General features: G+C 38.3%; 1 protein-coding gene across 1 annotated transcript; it reads left to right on the forward strand.

The window, feature by feature from the left end:
* Window positions 1–25,842, forward strand: ANXA10 (annexin A10). The gene is made up of 12 exons (XM_009706948.1): window positions 1–132; window positions 9,046–9,130; window positions 11,159–11,253; window positions 15,650–15,763; window positions 17,588–17,678; window positions 18,305–18,384; window positions 21,222–21,275; window positions 21,397–21,490; window positions 22,955–23,050; window positions 23,711–23,769; window positions 24,853–24,975; window positions 25,774–25,842. Exons 1-12 carry the CDS (start codon window positions 1–3, stop codon window positions 25,840–25,842), a joined length of 1,092 nt encoding a protein of 363 aa, XP_009705250.1.
* The last annotated feature ends 1,819 nt before the right edge of the window (window positions 25,843–27,661 follow it).

Here is a 27,661-nt window from a genome sequence, read left to right on the forward strand (position 1 = left end):
ATGGAGTCCCCCAAGATCAAGAGTGAGATGTACAAAATGTTAACAGCAGCAGTTCTGTCAGATTCAGCAAGGCAGAGTGACATCATTATCGGAGATTACATACAGAAAATGGCTCCCCACAGTACCACAGAGGTAAAACTACCAGAAATTAGATAAGATGACATCTGTGACCTCTCTAAAATACATATACAGTGCAAGATGGGAGGCTTTGGAGAAAGAATTTTCTATGTTTAAAAGCACCCCTGCCGTTATTGTATCATATATTATTCAAATGAAGTGTAACACATACAATAAACTCACAGTAAATCAAAATACTCATTAAATTTTTATTTAACAAAGTTGCACACAAAGGATATCTTTGCAAAAGTATAGCTAGCTCCTACCATGTAGTTAGCAAATAAAGCAAGCTTTTTATTTTAGGAGATACTCCCTATGGGAAACATTCAGACTAAGGAGTCTGACTTTGATTATTATCAGCAGAACGACTTACTGAACAAATATTATTAGAAGGTTGTTCATACTTTGGATTGCTTTTTCCATCACAAGACTGAACTGCCTGAACTTTACACATCATAATTTGATAAAAGCAGCCTCAGCTTTTACTGGTACTTTCGTTGAACTGCTTACGGCTTTGGTCAGCAAAAGTTGTAACTTCCTTGCTCTCGCACAGAAGGAAGGTAGAGCGCAAGTATCATTTTTCAGACTCAGCACAAATGTTACAGTCCCGTTCCAATCTCTTTTGTTGCTTTGATTCACTCCACTAACAGCACACAAACCTGTTCTGCCTGCACAGCTGTTTTGGAATCAGTCCCTTTCACAAGACTTCAATGCACATGTGCAAACACACAGAGATACGTATTAAGTGCCCACCTGGACCACCTCGGTGGAAACAGATCTGTGGTTTTGTAGATGAAGGTATCTTGGCATCAGAAAGAGGATTAAAATCCTTAAAGTCAAAAATCACTGAATCGCCTCTGGAGATTTGTTTGCCATACCTTTAAGTGTTTGGATACTTTGGGCGAAAAAAAGCAAAATATTGTTGATTTTCTTCCTTCTGAATAATAGATATCCATTTCGTTAGGATACTGCAGAAGAAAGACAGCATGAAAACCATTTCTCCATGCTCCCATAAAGCACATGGTCTAAACTAACCCATAAAAAGGCCAAATTGCTCTCAGAAATAACTTTCCTTAGCTGCTCTTTGAATGCATTTTCTTTCTAATGCAGAAAGCCCTGCCCTGCTATAGACTAGGCTTGCGGAGAGTGCTCTGGCAAAACGCTGCGTATGTGATGAGGGATGCTAGAACCCAGATATCAAAATTAAAACAGTCTTATAAATTGCGGAATTCTTCATGTTCTTTCAGTGACCGTACCAGGCATTTCCCCTCTGGTTTCCTCAGAAAAGTTGGCTGTATTTCTGTCTATTTGTCCATCCATCATAACTTTGAACTTGACAGTGAATTTCTATATTATTTGGCAGAGGAGCAGCAATCTCTTCTGAAGTTTTGGCAAAACGCTGCTCAATGGAGGTGAGGGAAACCAAATTCCCTTTCCAGTTAAAAAATTACAGCAGTTTAAACTCAACGGTCATTTGTTCTATCGGCCTAGCATTAGCCAAGCAGTACATGCATACTTTGGACCCAGTCACAGGACAAACTGTCTTTTACTTAGCCAGTGGTTGACTCGGAAAGGACCTGATGGATTGTGAATGCAGATGGGAGATTCAAAGAACAAGGAAGGGAAATTAACTGCTCTTGTTGTGGCTGGAGGAAATAAGTAGGAACACAGAGTCAAAATAATCTGGAAGAAACCAGTTGTTACCAGCTGCAATGCTCACAGAACAACTTGCATCACAAAACAATGTATTTTAAAACAATACACCGTCCTAACATCCACAAAATCCACATTTTTGCACCCAAACTGAGTAACTGTGACATTGTTTGGCCAGCAAAACAGCTATGTAGGCACTTGTGAGGATGGATATTTTTGAGTGCAGGGAAAGGTTGAAGGAAAAGTTTAGTGTTACCATATCCTGTCCACTGTACTAATGAACATATCTAAACATACGCAAATCTGGGACGAGCCGCAGAAGAATGCATGAGTGTTCACAATGTTCATTAGGAAGATCATGGGAACATGCAGTGTATTAGTAATCGGGATATCTGGAGGGTGTCTGGGTAAGAGAGGAGTTAGGAGATTATCTAAGTTTAACCATCATCTTGTGTAAAACAAAGCTTTACTGACTTTGATGAAGTTATGTACATTTACACCAACTGAGGACCTAGCCCATATTTCTCCTTTATGCTTTTTAGATCAGTATTTCCTTAAGGCAATATTTAGATAACCCCTCCTTTTTTTTGATGAATGACTGTATTTACCATGAAAGAGCTGAATAATGAGCTGTCTGCACTGACTCTGATCTGGTTCCAGATGTTTAAAAGTTCAGCTCTGCAGTTTCTATGTACGCTAACGTCCCTTTGGAAAGGTGTAACTACATTCAGATACTGGTGAAATAGTGAACACCTTCCTTACTATGGGATCCGCCCTAGCTTATTATAAATAAAACTCATTTAGGGAAGGAATCTTTTTAATGTGATTGATTTATGACTGCTAAAGATAAACTGGCTTGCAGTAGCTTCCATACAGACATTTATAGTTAGGCTCACTTAATATCTATAAACAACAACTTTATTTTCTGTGCAAGTATCAAAGTCTGTCACTCCTAATAGTCAAATCTCTTAGGCTCCATGCTCATTATACTCTCACTAGTTTCCCTTTTGGGAAATGAAAATGCATAAATAAATTGCACATGAAGTTCATAGTGGTTTTTTACTGACAATGTACACAATTATTACCAGCATGGTAATTCAAATAGTCGCATTACGTACAGTGGACACCAGTGATCACCAACGCAAATGTCAAGTTTTGTGCCTGATCCTGCAAAAAGTTTAGAATTTTTCAGAGAGTATGTCTGCAATTGGTGTACACCCTACAGGACTGACCCCCAGAGCACAATGCAAGTTTCTTTATCACTCAATCCCACGTCACTGAGACCAATGGGTGTTTGATAATGTTTACTTATTTTTAAAATGTTATTGGAGAAATTCCTGTTAATTTTTGGCTTTGAAAAGAATTATAGAATGATAAGATTGAGCGGAGGGTTGGTAGGTCATTTAGCCCAGCCTCTTTACCAAAACAGGGTCAACAGTGAATTCAGACCAGAGTGGTTAGAGATTTGCCTAGTTCAGTTTCTAAAACCTCTGAGGACAGAGACTCCACAACCTCTTCAGGCAACGTCTTCTACTGCTTGGTAGAAGTAAAAAAATGTCTCCTTCACATCCAGTCAGAACATTCCCTGCTTTGTTTTATGAGTATTGCCTTTCGTTCTTCACACACCTCAGTCTAAGAGCCTGGCTCCATGTTCTTGATGCTCTTCGCGTAGGTACTGCAGGGCAGCTGCTGGGTTCCCCCAAAGCTGTCTCTTCTCCGGGCTAATTCCCCCAGCTTCTCCTCACAGGGCAAGTGCTCCAGCCTTTTCACCACCTTGGAGACCCTCTACTGTCCATCAACAAGCTCTCCTTGCTTTCCTCCGCACGGTGTAAATCAATTTTGCTCTCCAAGGGCATGACCCAAAGCTCCCTAAAATCAATAAAAATACCTCCACTGACACCATGAGATTTGGATAGTCCTAGCAGTAAGAAGGATAAGTGATCCAAAAAAGTCCCTGCTCTTCTCAAATTTCAAAAGATTTCTGTTACTTCTGAATCACAGCTTTGTCTTACTTGTGTGGGTGGGATGGAGCGCATTGTATTTAGAGAAATGATTTTCAGCGAACGTATCCCTAACTCTTCCTCTGACATCACCAAGACAACCACAACGTGACTTTCACTGCTGTGAATTTAGCTTTGCCATGAAGCGCAATTTCCACTCACAGCAAACAGTAACATAATGTTTATTTTAAGTGTAAAATTCAGGATCACAAAGTTGATGTGAGCAGCAATCTTAGATCTTTTATTCCCCCCCACCCAAGTCTCGTCATCTTCCTGACTTTAGCAGTTTTGGATTTCAGTGCCTATGTCAATTAGTTATTTTGTCCTCCACTGAACCTCTGAATCACTTGTATTTGAAGAAGGCAGACACAGACCATACTCGGTTTTAGTCTAGAGAGAGAATACTGCCTTGAATTTTGGTATTAAGTATACAGTAGCTGGTTACAGATAAATAATTAAAATGGGACTTTCCTACAGAGGGAAACTCAGATATATTAAACCCAGGGACAGAGAAAGCAGTAAGGGCCTGGTCTGCCTTCCTTCCAGACAATGGAGATAGTCCCTGACTCTTTAGTATAAGCTGGTGTGGGTTTAAAACAGCTTAATGATTAAGGACATACAGCCGAATGTGGGTATTTTAGTAGATTTTCGTCTTTTAAAAAGTTTCACTGATAAAGCCAGTTTCAGCAGACTAAAGCTGAATTAACATTTAGAGTTCTGATCAGAAAAGTTTAACTTTGAAAGAGCCTGCTTTTTACAAATCAAATAAACTTATTCAGTCTGTAGATGAAAGGCCGGAATTTAATTTTTAACATTATCAATTATAACCTAGAAGTGTTGAACTACAATTAAACAATAACGACTTTAATTGTCAAACTACTTCTTAAGAAAGGGAAAGATGATGTCAGTGCAATTCTAGCCTTCCCCCCTGGCTTAAGCCACTGTTCTGCTGATCCTATTCTCCTGAATTCTTTTGTCTTTATTCTATAGCAGTCTAGTGCTCAAGGTGCACAATATGGTCTGTACTGATTTTTGTCACAGTTTACTACTGCTCTTGTTAGGCACATCAGTAATTTTTCTTACGTTGTTTCTATCTAGGGTGGCTTCTAATAAAAGCACAGAATGGGGTCCTCTCCCCCCCCCCCCCCTTTTTTTTTTTTCAAGATAATCATCATAGTAATTCTTGATGCTCTGTCTAATAGCAGTTGCCACCTTGTGTTTTCTATTTTGCAGAGGAAGCCATAGTGATTCTGCAGGTTTTTATTCACGTTGATTTATGATGTGCTCCCTGGTCCTGTAAAATATTTTCGACTAATCTTCAGAAGGAGTTATTGTAATGTGATTGCTGTCTCAAAGCTGTTGGAATCTGATGATGGTACCAGTGCTATGGCCTTCCTAATAATTCATCCTGATCGATGGGGAGCTGTTGCTTGAATTACTCAGAGCCCTGTTGGACTTTTCATGCACTGGAGGGTGTTTAAAGGTTTATTTCTTCTCTATGTAGGTAGCTTTTTTCCTTCACATAAATTTCACTTGATATTCAGGATCTTCTGGTGGATATTTGGAAGAATTAAGTATGTTTTTAAAAATAAACATTAAGTAAGAAAAATCTCAATGGGAGAATGACTTAGCATCCCTGTAGTGACCATCGTAAGGCATGTAGAAGAGTCAGGAGATCATACTATTGATTCCCCTATGCTTTTCAGAGCTTAGGAGAGAAAAAGATGTTGTGTAAGCAAAACAGAAATGGCCATAGACTCAAAACTGACCGTCCTGATGTCAGAGTCCAGTACTCTGTCACCAGGTTCTTTTAGATATTCCACCCACAAAAGGCTGAAATTTATTTATTTGAAGATTAGTGATTTTACACAAGATTTTCAGTCTAGCAGAGCAGCACAAAATGTACTGAAAGCACAATGTAATACTGATGAGATCCTCATTACTGGTCTCTATGATATGCTCAGTGTTGCAATGCTGGGCATCCGCAGTCACCGGGAAGGAGTACATAGGTTGAAGCCAGCTCAAGCCCATTGCTCTCTTCCTAATTATTTTGCTAGTTGTTTAGTATTTATACTCTATTTTGGGCTAAGGCATGTATTCACTCCCCTCATGCTGGTCTGGCTAACTCAGGGAGACATTCACACCCTTTTAATAAACTCGGGTATAAATATTTACACCACCAGTTCATCCACTCAACTCTTGATAGGTGTTTGCCTAAAGCAAAGGCCACCTTTGTGTCGAGATAAGATCAGCTTTTTTGGCAACAGCTGTGGTCAGTCACATCCTGCATTATTCCCTGAGCTTCATGGGCACGCTGCCCTTGCCCAGCTCATCCGAGCCTCCTGCCGTTACAGGGGTTTATTGGTCAGTCACCGCTGGCTTCAGTGGAAATGAATGAAGTGAAATAGCTGTACGTGTAACTACACTCAGGTGTTCAATTAACCCTACAAATGCCCTGCTTCAAAACAGGGCAGTAGAAATTCTCTAACCGAAGATAATGGAAAGGAACAACCCATTCCCATGTAGTTGCCTGCTCCCTGGTCAAAATTCAATCTGTTGTAATTTCATTCAGTTACCAAATGCCGCTACTGTTCTGCTCCCGCAGTCTGTGCAGTGATGAACGCTTCTGCTAGGCATGCATTTCCTAGGCACGCTTAAGAATGCAAACGCTGTATAATTTTGGGGGGAAACATAATTTTGCACCCCGGGCCCTAGGTTCTGGAAGCAGAGCCCCAGCTTTCCCCAGGTGAGTGTTGTGTTGCTGTATTTTCTTGAGGAATGTTGAGCAACAGAATGTTGCAACCACAGACGCTTCCAAAATATGACAAGATTGTAACAAATCTTTGCAAAACAAAATGCCTGCCACAACTTTCAAGTTTATCTCTCAGTACACGCAATTTTTGTAAGCATTCAGTCTCGCTCAACAATGTAAAACTACAGCAGCTCTTTCATTCTTTCACTCTCCCCATAAAACTACACCAAAGGGCTTTCAACATTTCGTTTAAAGTGCAGGCTTAAAGTCTTTGAACCTCATACCTGTTACTTGCATCCATTTGCATCCTACTCTTCGTTATTATTATTGCCATCAAAATGTTTTCTGTTTTGGCAACCCTAACATAATATTTGGTGATGTGTTGGGTTTGGATTGGTTTTGGTTTTCCTCTCAAGACTGATGAGCTTTTTTATGTCTCAGACATTCTGGGAAGCATGATTTACAGGACCAGAAAGCTAAATTTCATTTTTTCCTAACTCATAGCATATATCAATATATATTTTTGATTCTGCATTCTAACAGTGTCTTCTAGTACTTCTTTCCATACTGATTTTGTTTATTAGTAAGCTTTGGGGTGGTTTGTCCAGCTGACCAGGCACAAAGCTGAAGCATTTTTGTCTCCTGAGCTGCAGCAAATGATGACTGAAGTAAGGGCAGCATTATCGGACACGTCAGCAAGGGGGGAAAAACCGGAGCCTCGTGTACCATCTGGCCAAACGGCACTGAAACTCCGCACTGCTGCAAACGGCACGTGCCTAGGGAACTTCTGATGAACGCCGTCTGAAGAAGCGTGTGTACTGTCAGTGACTAGGATGCCACGAGGATATAAACTCCCAATTTCTGAGGCTAATATCTGCAGAGATACTTTAAGTGACAAGTGAGGCCCAGGGTACACAGACAATTCCCATGCTGACAAAGGAAGATGGGATGGAGTATATCTTAAGGAGGAGTCTGCAGTTCATTTTAGCTACAACAACATATATCAACCTACAGAAATCAGCATGGTCTCGTTGTCTTCTCTAAGGCCAGCATCTATCTCCGCATCTCCAAAAGATTTTTCTTCCTCATTATTTTCCTGATTGTTTTAACAAGTAAAAAGGCACTATATTTTATGTTCAGTTGTAAAAGTAGGACCTTCTATTTAAATGATGAACAAAGTGCAGAAGGATTATTTTTCTACTGCTGAGTTCTTTCTTTTTTGTGTAAAGGCATGTTGTCCCATTGGTATTTTTTAAACTGAGTCCTTTAAAAATGTTAAATTTCTGACCATACGTTCTTTTCCTCACTTAGCCACTGACAATTTGTTGCCCCTACCTTTGCTTGGTGGGTCTAAAGTAATGATCAAATATATCAAGAAATGATGTCTTCCTTCTCATCTAAAATATCCGCTTCTTGCTTGGTGCTTTTTAATTCCTCTGCTAGAGTTGCAAGCCAGGGAAGCATGATTAGTAGCCACACACAAAATCTGTATGTGTATGTCATTACTACTGAAGGCACAACATATAAAAAGCTTTCAAGTGCATGTAAAGCAAGCAAACAAACAAACAAACAAATTAATTAGTGTAACCAGTGTAACTCCTGATTCTAGGAGGTATTTGTAAAAATACCTTATTTGTATTTATAAAATATATCCCATTTTTCCTTGAAATGTAAATTTCAAGTTAATAGTGTCATTTTGATCAGATGTATTGACTGCAACCCAGAATCATCATAAAAGATAACCTTTATACCTGATACGTCTGGAAAAGCAGGTAGAATCCTCAGAGGAACTACAGAGGTTAACCAGGGGACAGAGCTAAGTCGCTTTCAACCTCAGTTATTTTCTTCTGTATATGTATGGGTCTGTGATTCTATTAAAATGAATCAGTCCCTTTTATTATGCACAGATTTCTTAAAAAGAATAAGAAAAAATACATGAAATAAAGTATCTCTGAGAATGAACTGACAGTAATTTGATCAGTTACAAAGCAACTAGAAAAATGGTGATGCCTTCTATATGGCATATCAGAAAGCGCTCTCACACTTAGCAGTAACATCATTTCTTTTAAAAAATCACTGGGTTTGTAAGCAACCTACGTATCTCATTCATCATTTTCTCACTAGTCCTTTCAAATTAGAAATACCCTGAGAAACAGATATTGAAGACTGTCAAGGATATTATGGATTAACTTTGAAAGACCTTTTATTTTTCAGAAAAAGGTTGGGAAAGAGAGAGACACAAAAATGTGGTTACATTTTAATGCAAAAAAAACCCCAATTAGTATTAATTTTATTTTTTTTTCCAGGCCTAACTCACGCTAGGGGCAATTTCCTCCAATATGGTCTGTCTTCCTACGGTTTACTGCAAGTTTACATTCTGTTTCATAAATTAAAAACTTTGCATCCTGCTCCCCATGAAAAAAAGACAGTTTAATGTTATGATTGTTGGTTTTCAACAGAATTATATATGCAGTGCTATAGATGTAAAACACCTCTAAAATTAAAGGTTGCTTTCTCCTTTAGCAGATACAAGGAACGATTTTTCCCGCTCCGAATTTTAACCCTGTTATGGATGCCCAATTGCTAGGAGGAGCCCTACAGGGAATTAGTGAGTATCTTGACTGATCCTAACACGTCTATTTTTTCAGAAAGCTCTCATAAAATAACAAGCATTAGGCAAAATAAAAACTCATCATAAAAGTATCACCACGTATCTGTTGATTCTTCAGGGTATCACAGTAAGACACACTGGTGATGCCCAAATAAAGCATGTATTTGCATTGACGGGAACTAAGAGGTGCTGCAGATTAATCTAAAATCTGTACCAACGCTTACAGTAATGAATGCTTTCCTTGAGAAAATAAGAAAAAGAAAACAGTATTCTGTGTTATGTCACTACAGTGAAGGCCAACAAAGGAAAGGTTTTTAATTGTAACTTCAACAATTAACTATTACCAGGGACTGTTAAGTCTTTTAATCAGTCATCAAGAAATAAAAATAAATGGAGTAGAAAGTTTAAAGAATTTATTATCTTAACTCAGAAGCGATTTTTGCTTTCAGTCTATGTACAAAAGAATTTTTGTTCATCAAAGCATTTTTTTTCTCTGTTCAGATTTTTGTATTTTCCTGTTGAACATTGTCGATATTGCTAAGGGTCAGAATATTGCTTGGTTTTACTGTCTGAAAGATTTTCCTCACATTAAAAGTGTTTTCTGTATCAGAATTTTTATACCCCTTGGGCTTTTTACAAGGTTGTACAGCTCCAAATCCTGCATTCCGTTTTCAGTTTCTTTAATGGAAATGTGAGCACTCAGACTTAATGTCAAATGAACCCCAATGAGTATGACTGATCAAGGGGAATCTGAAGTATCTTTCGATTAAGTTGGCTACAGATGAAAAGTTTTAAACATTTTGCTGAACTTCAAACAGTACTTTTAATGCAATGTTGCTAACATGGCAATACTTTCATTTTTTGAGTTTGATCGAAATGAATCAGCCCGATGTTAAATCGGTGTCTTGCTAAAAAGCTGGTGTAATTGTGGTGAGATGATCCAGGAGAAAGAGAACTAAACCTGGTGTATAATGAGCAAATACAGACTTCCTCTGCCAGGTTAAAAAGAAAAAAAAAATTATTCAATGTCCAATTACATTTGTGTCAAAATGGAATGTGTCAGTTATAGATTATACGATAAAACCTGCCTAACAAGGCTGTAACAGGTACAGAACGTGTATCTGTAATGTATATATATGCCTATATAAAAATGACTGGTAGAAACTTGAGAGACCACCCTACTCCATTTGGATGCTAGCTGATCCCCATGCTTCCCAACCTAATTCACCTCTGCTGCAAGTGTGAGAAAGTCAATCGATTTACACTTGGAGAAACATTTATGCTGGAATGTCATTAAAATGCTCTGCTATCTGAGATTACCAGGAGCCAACTTTTGGGACGGAAAAAAATTTTAAAATGATACAATAATTTTCAGAATATGTTAATCATTATCTTCTTTTTCATAAGCAGTAAATACTAATTCATTATAGAAGTTTAGCAGTATGCTCTAGCCATCAAGCAAAAGATCATAGGTAATCTACAACAAAATGCCCTCGGAAATCGGTTATAATACTGTATTTTTTTAAAACTTCATAACTTATTTCATACAGTTCCTCTGAAAATATATATCCTTCAGTTTTTCAGCAAATGGTCTGACCATAATTTGTCACCCTCATAAAAGAGATCCCTCATCCTGAAATGACAATTTAATCAATATCAACAGGGCATACAAGTATGACTTCTCAGGCTCAGCCACAGATTGCGCCAGTGTGCCTAGTTCTGAATAGATGAAAGACTCTATCTGTTTTATTCATGCTTTCAAATCCACTGAGCTTGAGAGAGATGGTGATGCATCTGACAATAACAGACTACTTCCCTTTTGGCTGGTATTACACCAGCAAGTGAAAGGTACATAAGCACAGTAAATACAACTGATGTTGGTAAATACCAGTGGGATATTGATCTGTCAATCTATTTTTTTCAAGAAATTAGGTTAATGTTCTTGAACAAAACATGAACAATCACCAATGTAAATAAATAACAACACATTGTTAACTTAGAGTCTGTGTCGTGTTTCCTTTACAGGTTGTGAAAAAGATGTGTTGATTGATGTCCTAACGCAGCGCTGCAATTCACAGCGGCTTATGATCGCCGAGGCGTACAGAGACATGTATGGCAGGGTACGGCAGAGCCATTTCCTACTTCCATTACTTCTGTCTCCCCTGTCTCTCTCCAGGGCGGCTGGTCAGCCCTTCTCTCAGGTCAGTCACTGGAACCAAAAGCCTGGCAGACCGCTGGCTGGCACCAGCAGACTGACACACAACTTTGCTCATGTAACTCTCGATACCTCTGACCGTTTCAAATTGTCATTCATATAGCAGTAGAAGTACATCTGCCACGCATACAGTAAAAAAAAAAAAGGGACATGGAAAGTTCCTTCTTCTGTAGTTCATTCTCCTCCTCTATTGACCAAACCTGAATTTCTGGACAGACTTATTTCTTCTGCTATGTGGTTTTGGGGGTTTCTGGGTTTTGGAACTTTTTTCAAGTTTTTGGACTCCATAATAAAATAGTATTGTATTTGGGTTGAAACACCAAAGAAAAACACCATATCAACAATTACCGGTGGTTGTATCTTACTCACGCACTGATTAATGTTCTCAAGCGCTGACATTCTCAGACCTCATACCATGTAATTCCATCCATATACTTAGCAAAATACACATCTGAGCTGCTTAATGTTAAATGTATGAGTCTGAAAAATGTTTCAAAAAATTTAAGACATAAAAAGTTAGCACTTCTTTGAGCATTTTATCCATATTTACTGTATAGGAGCAGGTAATTTTTGTTACATGAGTTCTTAAACATACACAGAGATACATATTCTCATTCTCTTTCCAGACGTACTATTGCTAACCAAACGACTTTGGGAAAGTTGCAATGCCTGCATTTTCCTCAGTTACCCCAGCTACATAAGGGCAAAAATAACAGCAACACCTTTTGTAAAATCTCTGTCAAATCTAGTGATGAAAAGTGCTGTATGAAACTAGATACTATTGGAAAGCTAAAGAAAAATGCTGTGATTAAACTGACCAGACGTGCCCTTCCCCTAATAAAAGCCAGCCAAACATTTTACACAGAATCCAGTTTTCTTCTTTTCCCAAAGCCTGCAGAACCAATGGCTCACTGGAAAATGCCTTGAAGGTCAGTGTATGCTTGCCATCGAATCGATCGGTATGAGTGAGTACAGGGAGTTTGGAGAAATCCTACTGCACAGCCATCAGCCTTAACTAGAGTTCACTAGAAATGGTTCATTCCAAAGCTTCACATTAACTGCTGATGTGGTAGTCTCTCACACCACCAGTCTGTTAAGCAGTGGAACAGTGTATTTTCTTCTTTGGGTAGACAAGCAGTTTTCCAGAGACAGCCTTTGTGCCACCTGTATACCAAAATACCTCACAACCATTGACGTCTAAATACGCTGAAACACCCCTGTACTCTCCTAGAACTGGGGGAAAGAGAAGAGCTGGATTTAACCAGTGTAGTGGGTCGATACTGTGTTGTTACTCACCTATGGGACTATTTATTTGGACTGTTATAAAAAGATGAACACACAATATTTGTGGTATTTTAGACGCAGCCTTGAATGGATGGCTATGTTTTAAATAGACCATAAAAGAATAACAACTGAATCGTGGGTATCCTTACCTTCTAAAGACTGTGACAATGATTGAAATCAGTGGATCTGAATGATTAAAAGTGTTTTCCTATTATGAGGTATTTATTAGGTTACCATTACCATTACACAGGCAAACCACACAAGTCCAGTGTTTATCTATGCAACATTCCTCACTGAGTTTTAGTTTTACCTACAGAAAACTAAAGGATGTCAAGTTACCCAAAGGTGGGTAGTAAAGCACCCAAGCTCATGCCTTTCAAGTCCTTATTTCTCTCCTTAATCACCAGACAGTGCTCCTTCTCTACTCCAGCCATAGCGGCTGGCTAAGGTTTTTTAATCTCTTCTCTAGAGTGTTTCAACTGAACCTACCATGTTAACAAGGGAAAACATTCAAAAGCTCCATATAATTTTTTATCTTTAATTTCTGCCCTCTGATACATGAAGATGACCTAGAGATAACACTAATGACATTTCAATAACAAATTGCAAATGTCCTTCAGGAATGGAGTTATGATTTGCCATATTTAGTATTCATAGAGAGTAATTATTGACTTGCTCATCACTACCTATCTGGATTTTCCCTTCAAATCCAAAATAAAAATATAAACAGATAAATAAATCCCTATGAAAACATTTTAAATTTATACCTCTCAGCCATATTGAGTCAACCTGAAGTGTTATAAAGCCAGCAGCCACAGACCTAAAGATAGAAGAAATAAAAAAGCCAAAGAAAACCTCAGATGTCATATTTAAGAATTTCAGTCTCTAAAACTATGAATAATAATAGAAGGGAAAGGCAAGAAAACCACTTTGATATTCCAGCAATGGGCTACAGAAAATTCTGAAACTCACGGAGCATCTTGCATACACTCCCACAATTTTAATTTAAATGAATCCATTAAGCACTGGGTATACTTTATAGCACAAGACATATCAAGATGCTCTTGACAGCTTTCCAAAAAACCCCACCTAGTTCTGCCTTTTGCCATGTGGAAACAGGGGTCAGTACAAATTAGCTCTAATCTAGTCCAGAAATGAAAGAGGAATGCTGATTTTGTCCGTCTCACCTGTGACAGCAGATATACTGACACGCCTAATCTGGTTAGCACTCCACGCAGTTTATTTGACTGATCCCTCAAAAGTTTGCTATCTTGGGCAGGAACTTGCCCTGAATTGCTGCAGTTTACACTTCAGAAGATACTTCAGCACACAGCAGTGGTAGCATTTCACTGGCTGTAATCTGTATTAATGGATATATCTCATTGGGCAAATGGGCCATTCGGCAGTCCCAGCCGATGAGTGGTAAACTCTGCAGGACAGAGAAGACAGACAGCTAGGCAATAACAATTTACACTCCTCAATTTAATCTATGCTAAACCTGTCAGTCCAGTCCTCCACCCTCTTAAATTCAACTCAGTCTGCTCAATAGGGTAGTCATAATGCCCATTCATTTGACAAATGCAAAGTGTGACACATTAGAAGGAGAAATACATTAAAAAAAGAAAATAAAACCCTGAGCTGGCTGCATGGTTCAGACATACAGACAAGCTTTAACTTGCCTTCAAGGATTTCTTATAGCAGAGACAGCATCACAGAATCGATTTGGTTGGAAGAGACCTCTGGGAGACCGATGGTTAGGAAATGTTAATAAGGACAACTTAGAGTTGTCTTTTCTTATTTTTCAGTACTTCCCTTAGTTCTGATTGCAGGAGTAATTTTTAATTAGTATCCATTTGTGTTATTAATCCATTTTCCCACAGGCATGTTGTCAGAAGTGAAATGTCTTAATGAATTAATTTCTCTCCCACATGTGATTTAGTGGTTGTCAAATGCATCTAATGTGCATTCACTGAAGACTGCGTATGTTTCTTCATCAGAAATTTAATTTTTAATGTGTATACATCCTCCTTCATTCCTACTCTAGCTACTGATTTAATTTATATTCAGATATGTATCAAAACCAAAGTACAGGCCTGAAAAAGATGCAGCTCTGAAAACATAATAGTTTATATCAGGGGAACCATTCCTGGTAGTCCTTTAAATTCAGACTTAGGTCAGAACCTAACCCTAACCCTAACCCTACCCCTGACAGCTGCCCACTGCTGCACACCAAACCTAAAAAAGAGTGCACAAGTATCCTCTTAATCAGAAACAGCAACAGTATAATGCACAGGCTTTTGGCATTTGCAATGTTTTGAAGGATGCTACCAGGAAAGGGGAGAGTGGCGAGCAAACTCTCATCCATTACTCAGCTACCTGGCAAACGAGTACTGAGACACATGCGGGGGAAGAGGAGGGTTCCTTTTTATTAAGCCAGCATCTGTCAAAAGCAGTGAATTCCGTTGGAATGTAATATATACATAAACTGAAGCACATAACCTTCCAGTAATCCAAAGCACATATTTGTATGTACCAGGAGCAATATGGATGATTTTTTCATTTAGTCACATAGTGAGTAACGCTGAAAAAAGCACAAGAACTTGCCTGTATTCTATGGGATCTGAGGGATTCCAAAGGTGCTTAGCTCCTGCAGATTCGCACAGGGAATATGCCAAGGGAAGCTGTAGCTGCTCTGCTGTGGTATCCACATTTCCAAGCCTTTAAGCAGTAGTTGCACTTAAACCCCTGAATTTTCATCTGTACTCTAATGAACCGAAAATCAACAATCCTATGTGGTCTACTGGCTTGTGTGTCTATTGTCATCTCACCCATACTATTAGAAGAAGCAGGTACTATTTAAAAGACTATTTTTCTTACTTAATTTTAGCCAGAATTCATCTTCAACAGTTCATCTTTATTCATGTACAGAGCAAACCACTAATACTTTTTTTAAGCTGTCTTAATAGAGTGTGACTATTGGAATAATCCTGTCTATGCATTTTCTTTTCTTTTTCAAGGATCTGGTAACGGACCTAAAAGAGAATCTCTCTCATCACTTCAAAGAAGTCATGGTTGGCTTGATGTATCCACCTGCCTCCTATGATGCCCACGAGCTCTGGCATGCCTTGAAGGTACCTGTCAAATTCAGAATTGCTTAGAGCCACAGTCACTAATTATGGCACTGAACGTACGTTAAATTGATTTTTTTGACATTTAAATGGTTGATAAACTGCTGGAAGTTAGTATACTGGAATAGTGTCCTACTACGTAGCACACTAGGTCATCAGAAATCTATGCTATATGTTTATTCATTGGAATGCTAAAACTAGCATAAATAATATCCTTGCCATGTAACAAATACGAAACATTTAACACCCATGGTAAAGTTGGTAAACGAAGAAATATTTATAGAGGGAAATGTAAGGCCTATTCAAAATTCATTTGAACAGCCAGTGCCATGCACTAAGCCTCCACCTCTGAAAGGACCAATACTTCTTTAGCAGAACATGTCTTTACATAAACACTTACAAATTACTCTGTGACAAAGCAATGATCACTCCATTCAAATTGAACTGACTGCACATTTTGAAGAAAATATTTCCTTTTCTTCCCAGGATCTGAGTCTGTGCTCCTTAAACAACTGAAGTTTTGAAGCAAACAAAAATATTTTTTCGAAGATCATATAATTAAATGGTGAAATTCATTCCCGCAGGGCATTGTGGATGCCTAAAGCACAAAGTAGTTCATACAGGACTTCAATAAATTCTTAGAAAACAGGTCCACTATTGGCTATTGAAAATAATAATCCTTGGCAAATTCCTTCTCAGGATATTCCTAAATTGCCAATTCCTGGAAATTGGGAAGGCAGATCAGAGCTCAACATTGTTTTCCTTTCCTTTCCATGAATGTTTGCTACTGTCCACTGTCACAAATAAGACACAGATTATACAACTCTGAGCAAGGTGGCCTATGTTAGATATTTTGACAATCCCCTCAAAAAAAAAAAATTAACACTGTTTTTTCTTGTCCTTCAGACACTTAAACCAACACACTTTCCAGAACTATGGATATATTTTTAATTACAGTTGGCATTAAAAGGATTGTGAAATACCATTGGTAGCACTAGAAGCACGACTTTTAGAATTATTGACAAGATTGCTGAAGTTGTATTTTTTTCTAAATACGGCTCAAAGTTAAACTTTCTTGTACTATTCTATCTTGATCTGGATTCATATGGCCAAAGTAAAAAACAGGCCCTATGTGTCTCCAGGCTCAGGCTCAATGTCATGTTCTCCCGTTATCCCAAATGCAGAACACTCACCAACACTATATGTGTGCATATCAAAAGTAGCTTATGCAGCGTACCTTATGTCAATTCAAGTGGATAAAATTAATTCAAATCCTGTGAGAAAATACAGTGATTTGCAGCACTGCATGCACGGATATGCTCCTTTCCTTAAACACCAAGGTCTATGGTAGACATTACAGACTGTAACATTCCTAATTAAATTTAAAAAAAAAAGATAAAAAAAAAAAAAAGATAGAAGCACAACCTACAAGCTGTGCTCAGATCTACTTCGGATTGCCAGAACACTTGCTAGGGATGTATGCTCAATCTTTGCATCTGATTTCTTTCAGCAAATCCTCAATTCTTACTAAAGCTCTAAAATTCTTCCCATGATGTTTCTGTCAACACTAGTCTTGCTTCGTTCCCCACTTATTAATGTACATGCTGAAATTCAGATTAAGTAGGAATATATTTGAAATACAGGGTTCTACTATTAATTTAAAGTCATCTTCTATTTAAACAGGTAGACTACGCAAAAGCACACTCTGCATTGCTCCAGCAGAGACTGCTAGTCTTTTGTTACTTCTGACAAGCACAGCATTGCTTTCTTCTAAAAGCTGTGGTTTCTACTAACAACATCTTTTCATATTCACTTCTCTCCACACAGGGAGTAGACACAGAAGAAAGATGTCTAATTGACATATTAGCCTCAAGATCAAATATGGAGATCTTCCAGATGAAAGAAGCCTACTTAATGCGTAATGTTTTTTACAAGTGCACGGTAACAGTTGTACAATGTGTGCTCTGGATGTATTGAGCACACATGAAGGAACTGAACGACAAAAATGACTTCTCAATACTAACTGGTTCCCTTCCCCCTCCCCTTCCCTAACTATATATAAAAGGCTGAAGCAAAATGTTCAAAGCTGAAAATACATCATAGTATTTTTGAGATGTATTGCTGCCTATCACATTTGAAATACCTCAAAGCCGCATTTGGGGATTTTCAGAAACTTTTGCATGCTTTATTCAAAAAAGTACATAAGCTGTTTTCCTTCAAAAAGCCCTTACTCAGGCTGGACACTCCACTCATCTGCCTTGATGGGGCATTTCCGAGTATCCCACCGCCACAGAGCAGCAGCAGTGGTGGGGCTGTGCCCGTGGGTGGGTGGACAAGGGAGGCGGGGCAGTGGCGGAGGGCCCCCGGCAGGGCCCAGACAGACCCGCCAGCCCCGAACCTGTACGCGTTACTGTGAAATAATCACCACAGCAAAATGGACAAGTATTTGTACCCTATTCATTTATCCTTTGTTTGCTAACCTTCATTAGTACTATTCAGAGCATGTTCACTTGATTTAGATGCTACGTTTTTGCTTTAACCTAGAATATAACAATGATCTTCAACAAGATATCGATTCTGAGACTTCAGGTCACTTCAGAGATACGCTCATGAACCTTGCTCAGGTACTGTAAAAACAAGTAGTATGACTTACATAGCTAAAAAATTCTTCATAACTTTTGATACTATCTGAGAAGGCTCAAATTTTAAGGTGACTGTGGTTAAAGCTACTTCAATGAGGCTACACTTTTGAACAAGGGTGGGGGGAGCAGAAGAGGAAGAGGACTTGAATTCCTTGATCTACTTTGACTTTGACTTTGGCTTTCAGATGGAGGCAAAGGTCAACACACTATGTTATTGAGTAAGTCCCTGGATATTCAACGGTTGACCCTCTGCTCAATCTGTCTCATCTCAAAAGGAGTCTACTTGCATGTACAAAGGAGACTCTCATTTTTAAAGCTCTGTCTTCCCTGTTGTCATAATACATGGTTCATAATCCAGTCTAGGCGTTATGTAAAAACAGAGATATAGTCACATTTGACAATGAAAGAAAGTATTAAATCGTTCTCTGTTTTAAACACCATGTTCTTTGTGCTACTGCATACGCTAAACCACAGTATGTTTGCACGCAGGCAGGCAAATTGTCACTATCACACACCAACTTTTGCAGTTTTACCAATTTGTAGTTTTATGCAACAAAGTTGGTCGCCCTTGTCAGATCATGAGTTCGCATTCTCATTGTAGTCACGGTGCTCATTATCTTAAAAATCTTTTGGAAACCAGAGTAACAAATAATGACAAAAGGACTGCCAGGAGATAACAGCATACATAAGGTGTATCTGTATTTTTATATATGTGTGTCTGGGGAAAAAGTTCTTAATAAGACTTGAAATAGCAGCAGGCTTCACTGAGGTATAGAGATAAAGAGCAGACGTTTCAAATGTAGAAGCTATAAACAGGAAATATTTTTTTCTAATGTTGGATGTTTTTTCCCCCTAATAATGAAAATTCTTCCTTGCTCTTAAAAATGAAGACCTATAGGTTAAGCAACCTCACTTCTCATCATTACTAAAACCAAGGGACACATTTTACTGGTCAAAAGAACAAATTTAAAATAAATTAACTGAGACTACATTACTAGTCCTTATTTTCTTAAACCACAGATATTGATAAAGAGGCCTGAAATCAGCAACTTCTTCGCTAGCAAGATCTAACTGCTATTTTTCTCACGCTAAAGAAGAGCTGCAGGAAATGCCAGCTTCACTCAGTCATACTGTATACTCCTGAAGATTGTTAGTTGAATCATCCATGTTTGGATATGATCTTGCATTGAAACTCAGTGACGTTTCATTCAAATATATCCTTTCTAGTTGTAGTACCATGCAACCTACAGAAGATTATTCTATAGCAACATTTCCAATGCATCCTTTAATGCTTTTTTCAGACACCCTTTGCTTCGATTTCTATTAAATCTTGGGATTGATGACACACAACGGATAGAAGTAAATGTGCTTCACCTATGGAGAGCAAACTATTCAATCGCTGTAGTGTGGTATTTACAGTTTTCATGTCCGCACTGAGGCAGATTAGAAGTTATAAGTTATAGTTCTTCCTAAATAAATTAAGAGAGTTACAAATTCAGGCTAATATTCTAGTGTGAGACAAACAGATTTTTATTCTAATTCTCTTTTTCTGGATATTAACTGAAATATGATCATCTTCTACAACTTAAAAAAGAATTACACGTATTGTGGGATTCTCCTGCACAACTATGCCAAGAGTAGTCACTGTTAAATGTTACTGGGGCAAGTGGGCATTTGACTCATGTAGAGTATTATTTAACTTATTTTACTGTTCGCTTGTCTGTCTTTTCTTTCTGTGTTTTCTCACATATGTAACTTTATGCAGTCATTCCAGCATAATTTCCTTCAAGTAATTTATCTTGTTACTAGGAATTCCACTGTGTGCAATTCTTACAATTTAATTAAAATAGAAATTAACATTTTTAACAGGGAAGAGCTACAAATCAGTCATTCTACAAATTGGCAGCCAATACATAATTTTATTTCTCCCTTTCACATATAGGGTAAAATGACTGTAAATTTTAAACTAAACTAAATTGCTTCAAACACGTATCATTAAGGCAGTGATTACATGCAGCTTGAGATTGTTAAGAGTTCTGCAACCGAGGCTGATTTGTACCCTAACAAGACAATTATGGTTAAAAAGCAATTCCAAAAGTTGTGTGCTCTTCTCTTTTTCTAACAACTATATAATTCAGATCATAGCATGTTTACTAAAGCATATCAGCCTGATTTGTGTAACTGAAAAGCTATTAAATGTATGGGAAAATTAGAAGTATTCTTCTGTGGTTTACGTATCAAAGTTGTCAAACAATTTCCTAGTCTTGGATCTTAATTTTAGGCAATGATTATGAGCAAGCAAAATCTCAGTTATTTGATGTGCTTGCTCCTACGGTTTGCGCAGGGAAAAAAAAAACTGAGAAAAGGTTCCTCTGGTAATACGTGTATTGATAAGAAATAATCAGTGAATGGCAAATGGTACTCTCATCCTTGTTTTCCCTTCATAGTTACATATTATAGTAAACAATATAACATCCACAATACTGGAAATGGTGGTGGGATGGTGGCGGTAAGGTAAAAGCTTATTTAAAATGAGACTAAAAATGGGATAGGTTTATCCACTTCCCCCATTTTTTCCTCTCACAAGACCATTTGCCATTCCAGAGTTCCTCTTCTTACAGGAAATGAAGACATAACGTGACAACTTGAAGATATTTTCTACAGTTGCAAAATCAACCATTGAATACACTAAGCCAATCTAAAAGCCCGTATGTGTTATCTCAAGAAATGAAACATAGCTTGATATAGAGACAACTTTATAATCCTACAGTCTTTTAGGATATAACTTTTGAAAAAAATGTATCTTTTTTTCCCCCCAGGGAACAAGGATGGAAGGATATGCAGATCCTTCTGCAGCTGCTCAGGATGCGATGGTAAATATAGTTAGAAGTGAGCTTCTCAAACATTTAAAAAAAGCCAACTACAAATGTTGAAAAGTGATGCAGGACTTACTTAAAATCTTTTGCATTTTTTTTCCTTTTTCTGGTATATTAGATTCTATGGGAAGCATGTCAGCAGAAAACAGGCGAACACAAAAACATGCTGCAAATGATTCTCTGCAACAAGAGTTACCAGCAGTTGTGGATGGGTAATCCAGCGGGTCAGCTGTTTGCACACAGAGCAGAAAGGAAAAATCTGACTTGCTAATAAAGCCATGGTTTACATACCAAGAAGCTCAGTGTGCAGCAGGGTATTAGCCTGAAACCGAAGCGTGAACTGCTGGAGCTCTCAGACTCCCACTGATGTTAATGGGATTTTGGAAGTAATGCAAAAGGGAACTTTGCCTGATGACTACCGAGAGCTGTAGATAGGACAGAGAGAGATCAGGATGCCTAATAACAGAGAGGAGAATGCATGACCAAAGAAAGGCAGAGGCTATGGCTGCACTGAGTTTACACATGCCACAACAGGATGAGGCAGATTTTTCTGAACTATTTTCTGCATTTTTCCTAAGTCACTCTTTGCTATGAGCGGAAACACCCTGGGAGAGGCAGCTGAAGTATTTTCAACAAATGGGTGTATGTGAAAAGAGATTGCTGTGTTTAAGCTTTTTCCCAGAAGTTTCAAAGCAGTTTTTGATGGGAGCACTTCAGGGTCCACACCCACCCTCTCGTAATGAACACACACACAGAAACATAATGGGACATTTTTATTTAAAATAATCAGACATAATTACAGATTGCAAGACATTTATGTGAGATCATCCAGCTCTTCCACTGTAGAAAGGAAACCTATTGTATCTGTTTGGTGACAAGTTGGAGATGTCTTTTGCTCTGCAGTGGCAAAACAGCCTGTTTGGCGACAAGTTTATCACTGTGCAGCCAGCTGTATTTCTTATGCCAACTTCTAACAGTAGCTTAGAACTACTTTGCTGTCATGGATCAACAAATTAATTCTTCCGTCATGACTTCTGGACGGCTGGTGATGATAGGATTAACATAATGTAACACACCTGCTTATGCTCTGCTCTTTCCGTAACAGAGATTCGAGGGCTCTGCCTGTAAGGTAGTCCTCCGTAAGTTTTGCAATAAGCAGTGAGTTGAACATTTGCCTCCTTCCCCCAAAGGAGTAAGCACACCATGTATATTTGTGTGTGTAAGTCTGGATACGTGCATTATGCAGAGAGTGTCCATGTCTGGATACTGCCGTGTTACGCATGTCATGCTGTGGCTTCTTGCCACAATCCGTGAACCTTGGGCCAGTTTTAGCCAAGCTGAGCAAGGAAGTTGTCTTAATGACATGACATTCTCACAAGTTTCGTAAACGGAGATTGCTATTAAAGCTTCCAGTGAAAGAGAGACTTTGGCATGCAGTCATTGTATACTGAGTACTGGAGAACCCAGAGAGAGAATGTCCTGGGAGCCAGGTTTCAGGTTACTCATTTAGATTGCCTTACCTGGGGGATATAAACATGAGGAAACACTGAGAATAAACAGGGGGAAAAAAAAAAAAACAACTCAATAGTTATAGTACCGGGAGGAAGCAGGGAAAAAAAGGCAAGTTGATCATTATTAATGAACTAGAATAAAGCAAGATTTTTTTTCCCCCCAAGTTTTCCAGGAGTTCCAAAATATCTCTGGGCAAGACATAGTAGATGCCATCAACGAATGTTATGATGGATACTTTCAAGAATTACTGGTTGCAATAGGTAACGTAAAAATATTATTTCATACTAGCAGTAATCTCTTAATAAATACTTAGTATGCTATCTCTGATGCATCAAGAATATTATTTTTCTGATATTTTTATCCACTTTACTCTCCTATATTGTGTAATTACATTTTCAGAGATAATTAGAAAAGACTATTTGAACTACTTTTCCCTGTTTGTGTAAATCTAAAAGTGTATATATGCACCACTAGATTCTGACTGAGCAGAACTTGTATCTGTTCTTTATTTGATAAACAATTTTGTGTGATCAATGATAACTGCATTACCAACTGATTCTACACATATCAAATAATTGGCAAAGTTTTCAGGACTTCAGTGGTATACAAACAAGTTCCAAGGTTTATGTGCCTTTGTTTTCCATTTATAGAACAAGCATAATAGTATTTCTACAAAGATGCCACGTGAGTGTATTCACTGGTATTTAATAAGCCCCTTGATGCAACAGCAACGGGTAAAATAAACCCCAAATAAGTACCAGACTTCTAAAATCATAGTTATGTTTGCGAAAACTGGTAGCTTAATTTTAAGCCGAGTCGTGGACAGCGCTACCCAGCTTTATATTTCAAGGAGCCCAAAGTCAACAGAACTTAATTTTATAATAATCTTATGTTTACCTGTTGCAACTCTTCTCTCCTAGTTCTCTGTATCCGTGACAAGCCTTCCTACTTTGCTTACAGGCTTTATAATGCAATTCATGTAAGTAGTCCTTCTTCTTCACATGCCATAAAAAGTAGCTTCCCTATTTTTTTGCTTGATTATTCTTAAACAAGTACTTACAAATCAGTCTGAACAATCTTTAAGGTGGGATCGCATGTTTTAAAACTGTTGGTACCTACATAAATTTCAAAGCAGTAGTGCTTAAGCAACAGTTAGGATTTAACAGTAACAGTAAAAGTTTAAATATTTAAACTCTATTAAAAAAAAATTCTGGTAACTCGATTTTTTTAAAAAATGGAAAACCTTTCTTTTCTATGGATTGTATCTCCCCCTGCTGTGCAGAACTCAATGCGCACCTTTCTTACTATGCAATTTTTGTCTCTGGAGACTTAATAAGGATCACTAAGAATTAAACCATAAATTAACGTTGCATAAAAACAATAGTCATATTCTCTTGTGGGGCTCAACGTATATATGCAGGTTCTCTTATCTTTGTGCGTAAATGCTAACATACTAAAACAACTGATAAAGTTACGATTTAGCTTTAAACAATCTCCCTTGGTCATCAGTCGCCCCAACCCCAAGCCTGTTCCGATGCCTTTTATTGCCACTAGATGTCCCCGTTCTCCACACAATGACAGCACGGAAAGCTCTTTAGAAACGGGTAAAATAAAATACAGCTGAATACAAGCTAGGTAAATTCTAAATCAGTGGTTAAAACCTCACTAAATTCACATTCGGCAGCAGTTGTTGCGAAATAGATGGCTGGCTTCAGCATCGTCTGAATGGACTCCACAACCCCGGTCACAACAGCGACCTACACACTGAATACCTAAGACTACTGACAAAAGTTCACCAGGTTTTTTAAAAACAAATTCAGTGCATGGTTAAAACACTGAGATGTGGGGCATCTCTGTTATTCAGTAACAAGAATTCTACTATTTGAGCATGTGAAAACTCTGCAGGATAAAACCTCTGAATGCTTATCCTTCTTTAAAATCTAGGATATCTTTATAGGTAGCCTAATTGGCTTATCTAGTCAACATTAATATGAGTTTATACAGATAGGCAAACGCACATTGTCCAACTATCAAGCTTCCTCTCATCTTCTTTTCTTTTTAGGACTATGGGTTTCACAACAAAACAGTTATAAGGATTCTCATTGCCAGGAGTGAGATCGACTTGATGAATATAAGACAGCGATACAAAGAGAGATACGGGAAATCACTCTTTCATGACATTAAAGTAAGTTTCTACACACTTTCGCACGTATTCAGCACTGGCACCATACAGACTATGCCAAGCCCTACCAGAAAAATACAGAAGGTTCATCTCCATTCAATCACTTGGTTTAAAAACAAACAAACAAACAAAAAAGCAATGTATAAAAACAATAGTGTATCTTTCTTCAGTAAGTGAGAGTGAATTCTCAACTCATTCTCATTCTAGTGATTTTGTCCCTCACCAACAGCAAAAGGAGGACATAAACAGGGCAGGGCAGCGTACGCTGAGGAACAGTTTGCACAAATAGTTTCTACACTTCTTTCACATTGTCCCGCAAGGCTAAACTGAGACCACTTTTGTGCAAAACTGAGATAAAAACTTGGTTTTAACCTTGCACCTTCAGAAGAACTACTCCTCTTGTACTCTTGCTCTGTATCTTAAAGAAAAACTCTGACACTGTTTAATTGTACAAAAATGACTCTTGCTAAGACACTTCACCTTTTTTGTGTTGCTCTAATCCGACTGTAAGCTGTGCAGTAACTGTAAGAAATTGCTCAGGATTTTTTTTGGTATTGAACTTGAGAACTATTAAACAGATTTGATCCAACCTTTCAAAGGCAGATTGTTTCTAGGTGCCCAAGCAACCAAAGCCCAAGGTATGTGAAATTAAAAAGAAAATCTTGGCCTAGCATCCTTAGGAAAACAGTGTAATATTTTACAAAACCTTACAATATCAGTCTAGTCCTTGTCACACACCAAGAGAAGAAAAATTAAGAAAACATGCAATCACAGAAATGTTGATTATTTTTTTTCTTGCAGCATTTTGCTTCAGGGCATTATGAAAGTGCTTTACTTGCTATCTGTGCTGGTGATGCTGAAGATTATTAAGGAAGAAGAAGATGAACTTTGAAGGCTGTATAAATCTATTTTAAACAGAAATTGAAGCTATACACAATACATTAACTTAAGAGATCCCTATTCGACATGAAAAACCAGAAAAATCAGTGCTATACATTTGCTAATATTAAATCTTTCTTGAGACAGAAGAAAATGTTGGCAGGAATAGAGTTTTTCCCCTCGTTCTAATTAATCTTTCTGTTTCTATGATTGATGTAAATTAGTGAAGCAAGTAGTAAAATAATGCCATGTAAACATATGTTTATCATTTAGTCTTGCAACATCCCAAACATTAGACAATAGCTTCTGGAAGAACCTATTCACTTGCACACTGGCGAGAAAAAACGTTGTGCTTTATTTACATCTAGCAGCATGATTTCTTCCTTTAAGTGTTTTTTTCTTTTCTTTCCCACTTCTTATACCTCATATTTTATGCCCTTGAACATTATCGTTTCAGTTACTATCAAACTAAGCATCTGACCCGGTCTACTACTAGCCACTCACCAAAGACTGCTTTTGTATTCCCTTTCATTTAGCCCACATACTTAATGGCATTTCCCTTTTTCCGTTCAAATCAAAAGAAAAAAATTAGAATCCGGTATCCCAAACCATTCTTGATTTAGTGTAACACACTCTGAGCCCCTGGAAGACAAAGCATTACGTAGCTTTGAGTGGAGACATTCCAGAGGATTAAACTCTGAAATTTCATTTGTGACTTTCTCCTTTTAATCATTAATTGAATATTGACCTTCAGAGCGCTGAGGTATTTCCCGGATGCCCCAGACGGTGTAATTCAGGAGTTGACTAGTAGTAGGTAACGCTGCACCTCCAAAGGAGGCTGAAGGATGCAGCGCTCCTCCACATACCAGCAAACGCAGTCTGACAACATCTGGTGACAACAAACAGCTCATACTGCAAGGAGGAAAGGCGGCAAAGCCTGGCCTTGAGTCCTCATCCCCCAGGAAAACATAAATAGCCTGAGTCTGTTCAGCGCTGCCTATGGACGAGGCTTTCCAGCCCCTGTCTTTGTACCTCCTGTCGGTCCCTTATGCAAACCGCCAGAACTAAGGGAAACTGTGGTAATACTCACTAAAATAACTGCCCTTTGTCTTTCTCCTGCAGCTACAAGGTTTCCGACTTGACACAGACAGCTTAGATTTTTTTTAAATAGGTACTTTCTGCAACTATAGCTCGGTATGACTGAATAAAGTGCTACTATAAAAACATACAGGTACCTGGTGGGTTGCTTTTACAGTGTTTGCACCTGTCCCTTCCCTCCATCTGTGAAAATAACCTTATTTTCAGCGTATCTTGCTTTTTTTTGCAAATACTGACTTTGTCACAAATCTATCCATTTACAATAAACTTAAAATTTCAGTTGAGTCCCTCTTGAGTTTGACACATTTCAAAATATTTCAGGTGGAAAATGTAATTATTAAGGCAGAACTTTGGAAGGAATGGCTCTGGCAGGAAAAATGCAAACAAAAAGGAGATGAGCTCTATCCCAATTCGCTAGCATTAACAAAATCCTAACCTTAAGTTATATTATGATTTTGTAACTGTATTAGAGGTAGCTAATAACAGCCATACCTCAGCACTGTGGAGTTACTTCGCTTTAACTCCGTGTACGTGCAGACAGGAACGGGGACACCGCTCTCAGCTGCAAACGCCTCGTGCCCCCTCACAACGCGCAGAGCGGGAATTCTGTGACAAGCCTGTCACAAAATGGCGGCGGCGGCGCTAGGGCCCGCCAAAAGCCCCGAGGAGCAGCGGCTCACGCGCCTGGCAGGGGGCGGGTTCCAGCACCCTC

The sequence above is a fragment of the Cariama cristata genome, unplaced genomic scaffold (genome assembly GCF_000690535.1).
Source record: "Cariama cristata isolate BGI_N322 unplaced genomic scaffold, ASM69053v1 scaffold5529, whole genome shotgun sequence".
In the NCBI taxonomy this organism is placed as follows: Eukaryota; Metazoa; Chordata; class Aves; order Cariamiformes; family Cariamidae; genus Cariama; species Cariama cristata.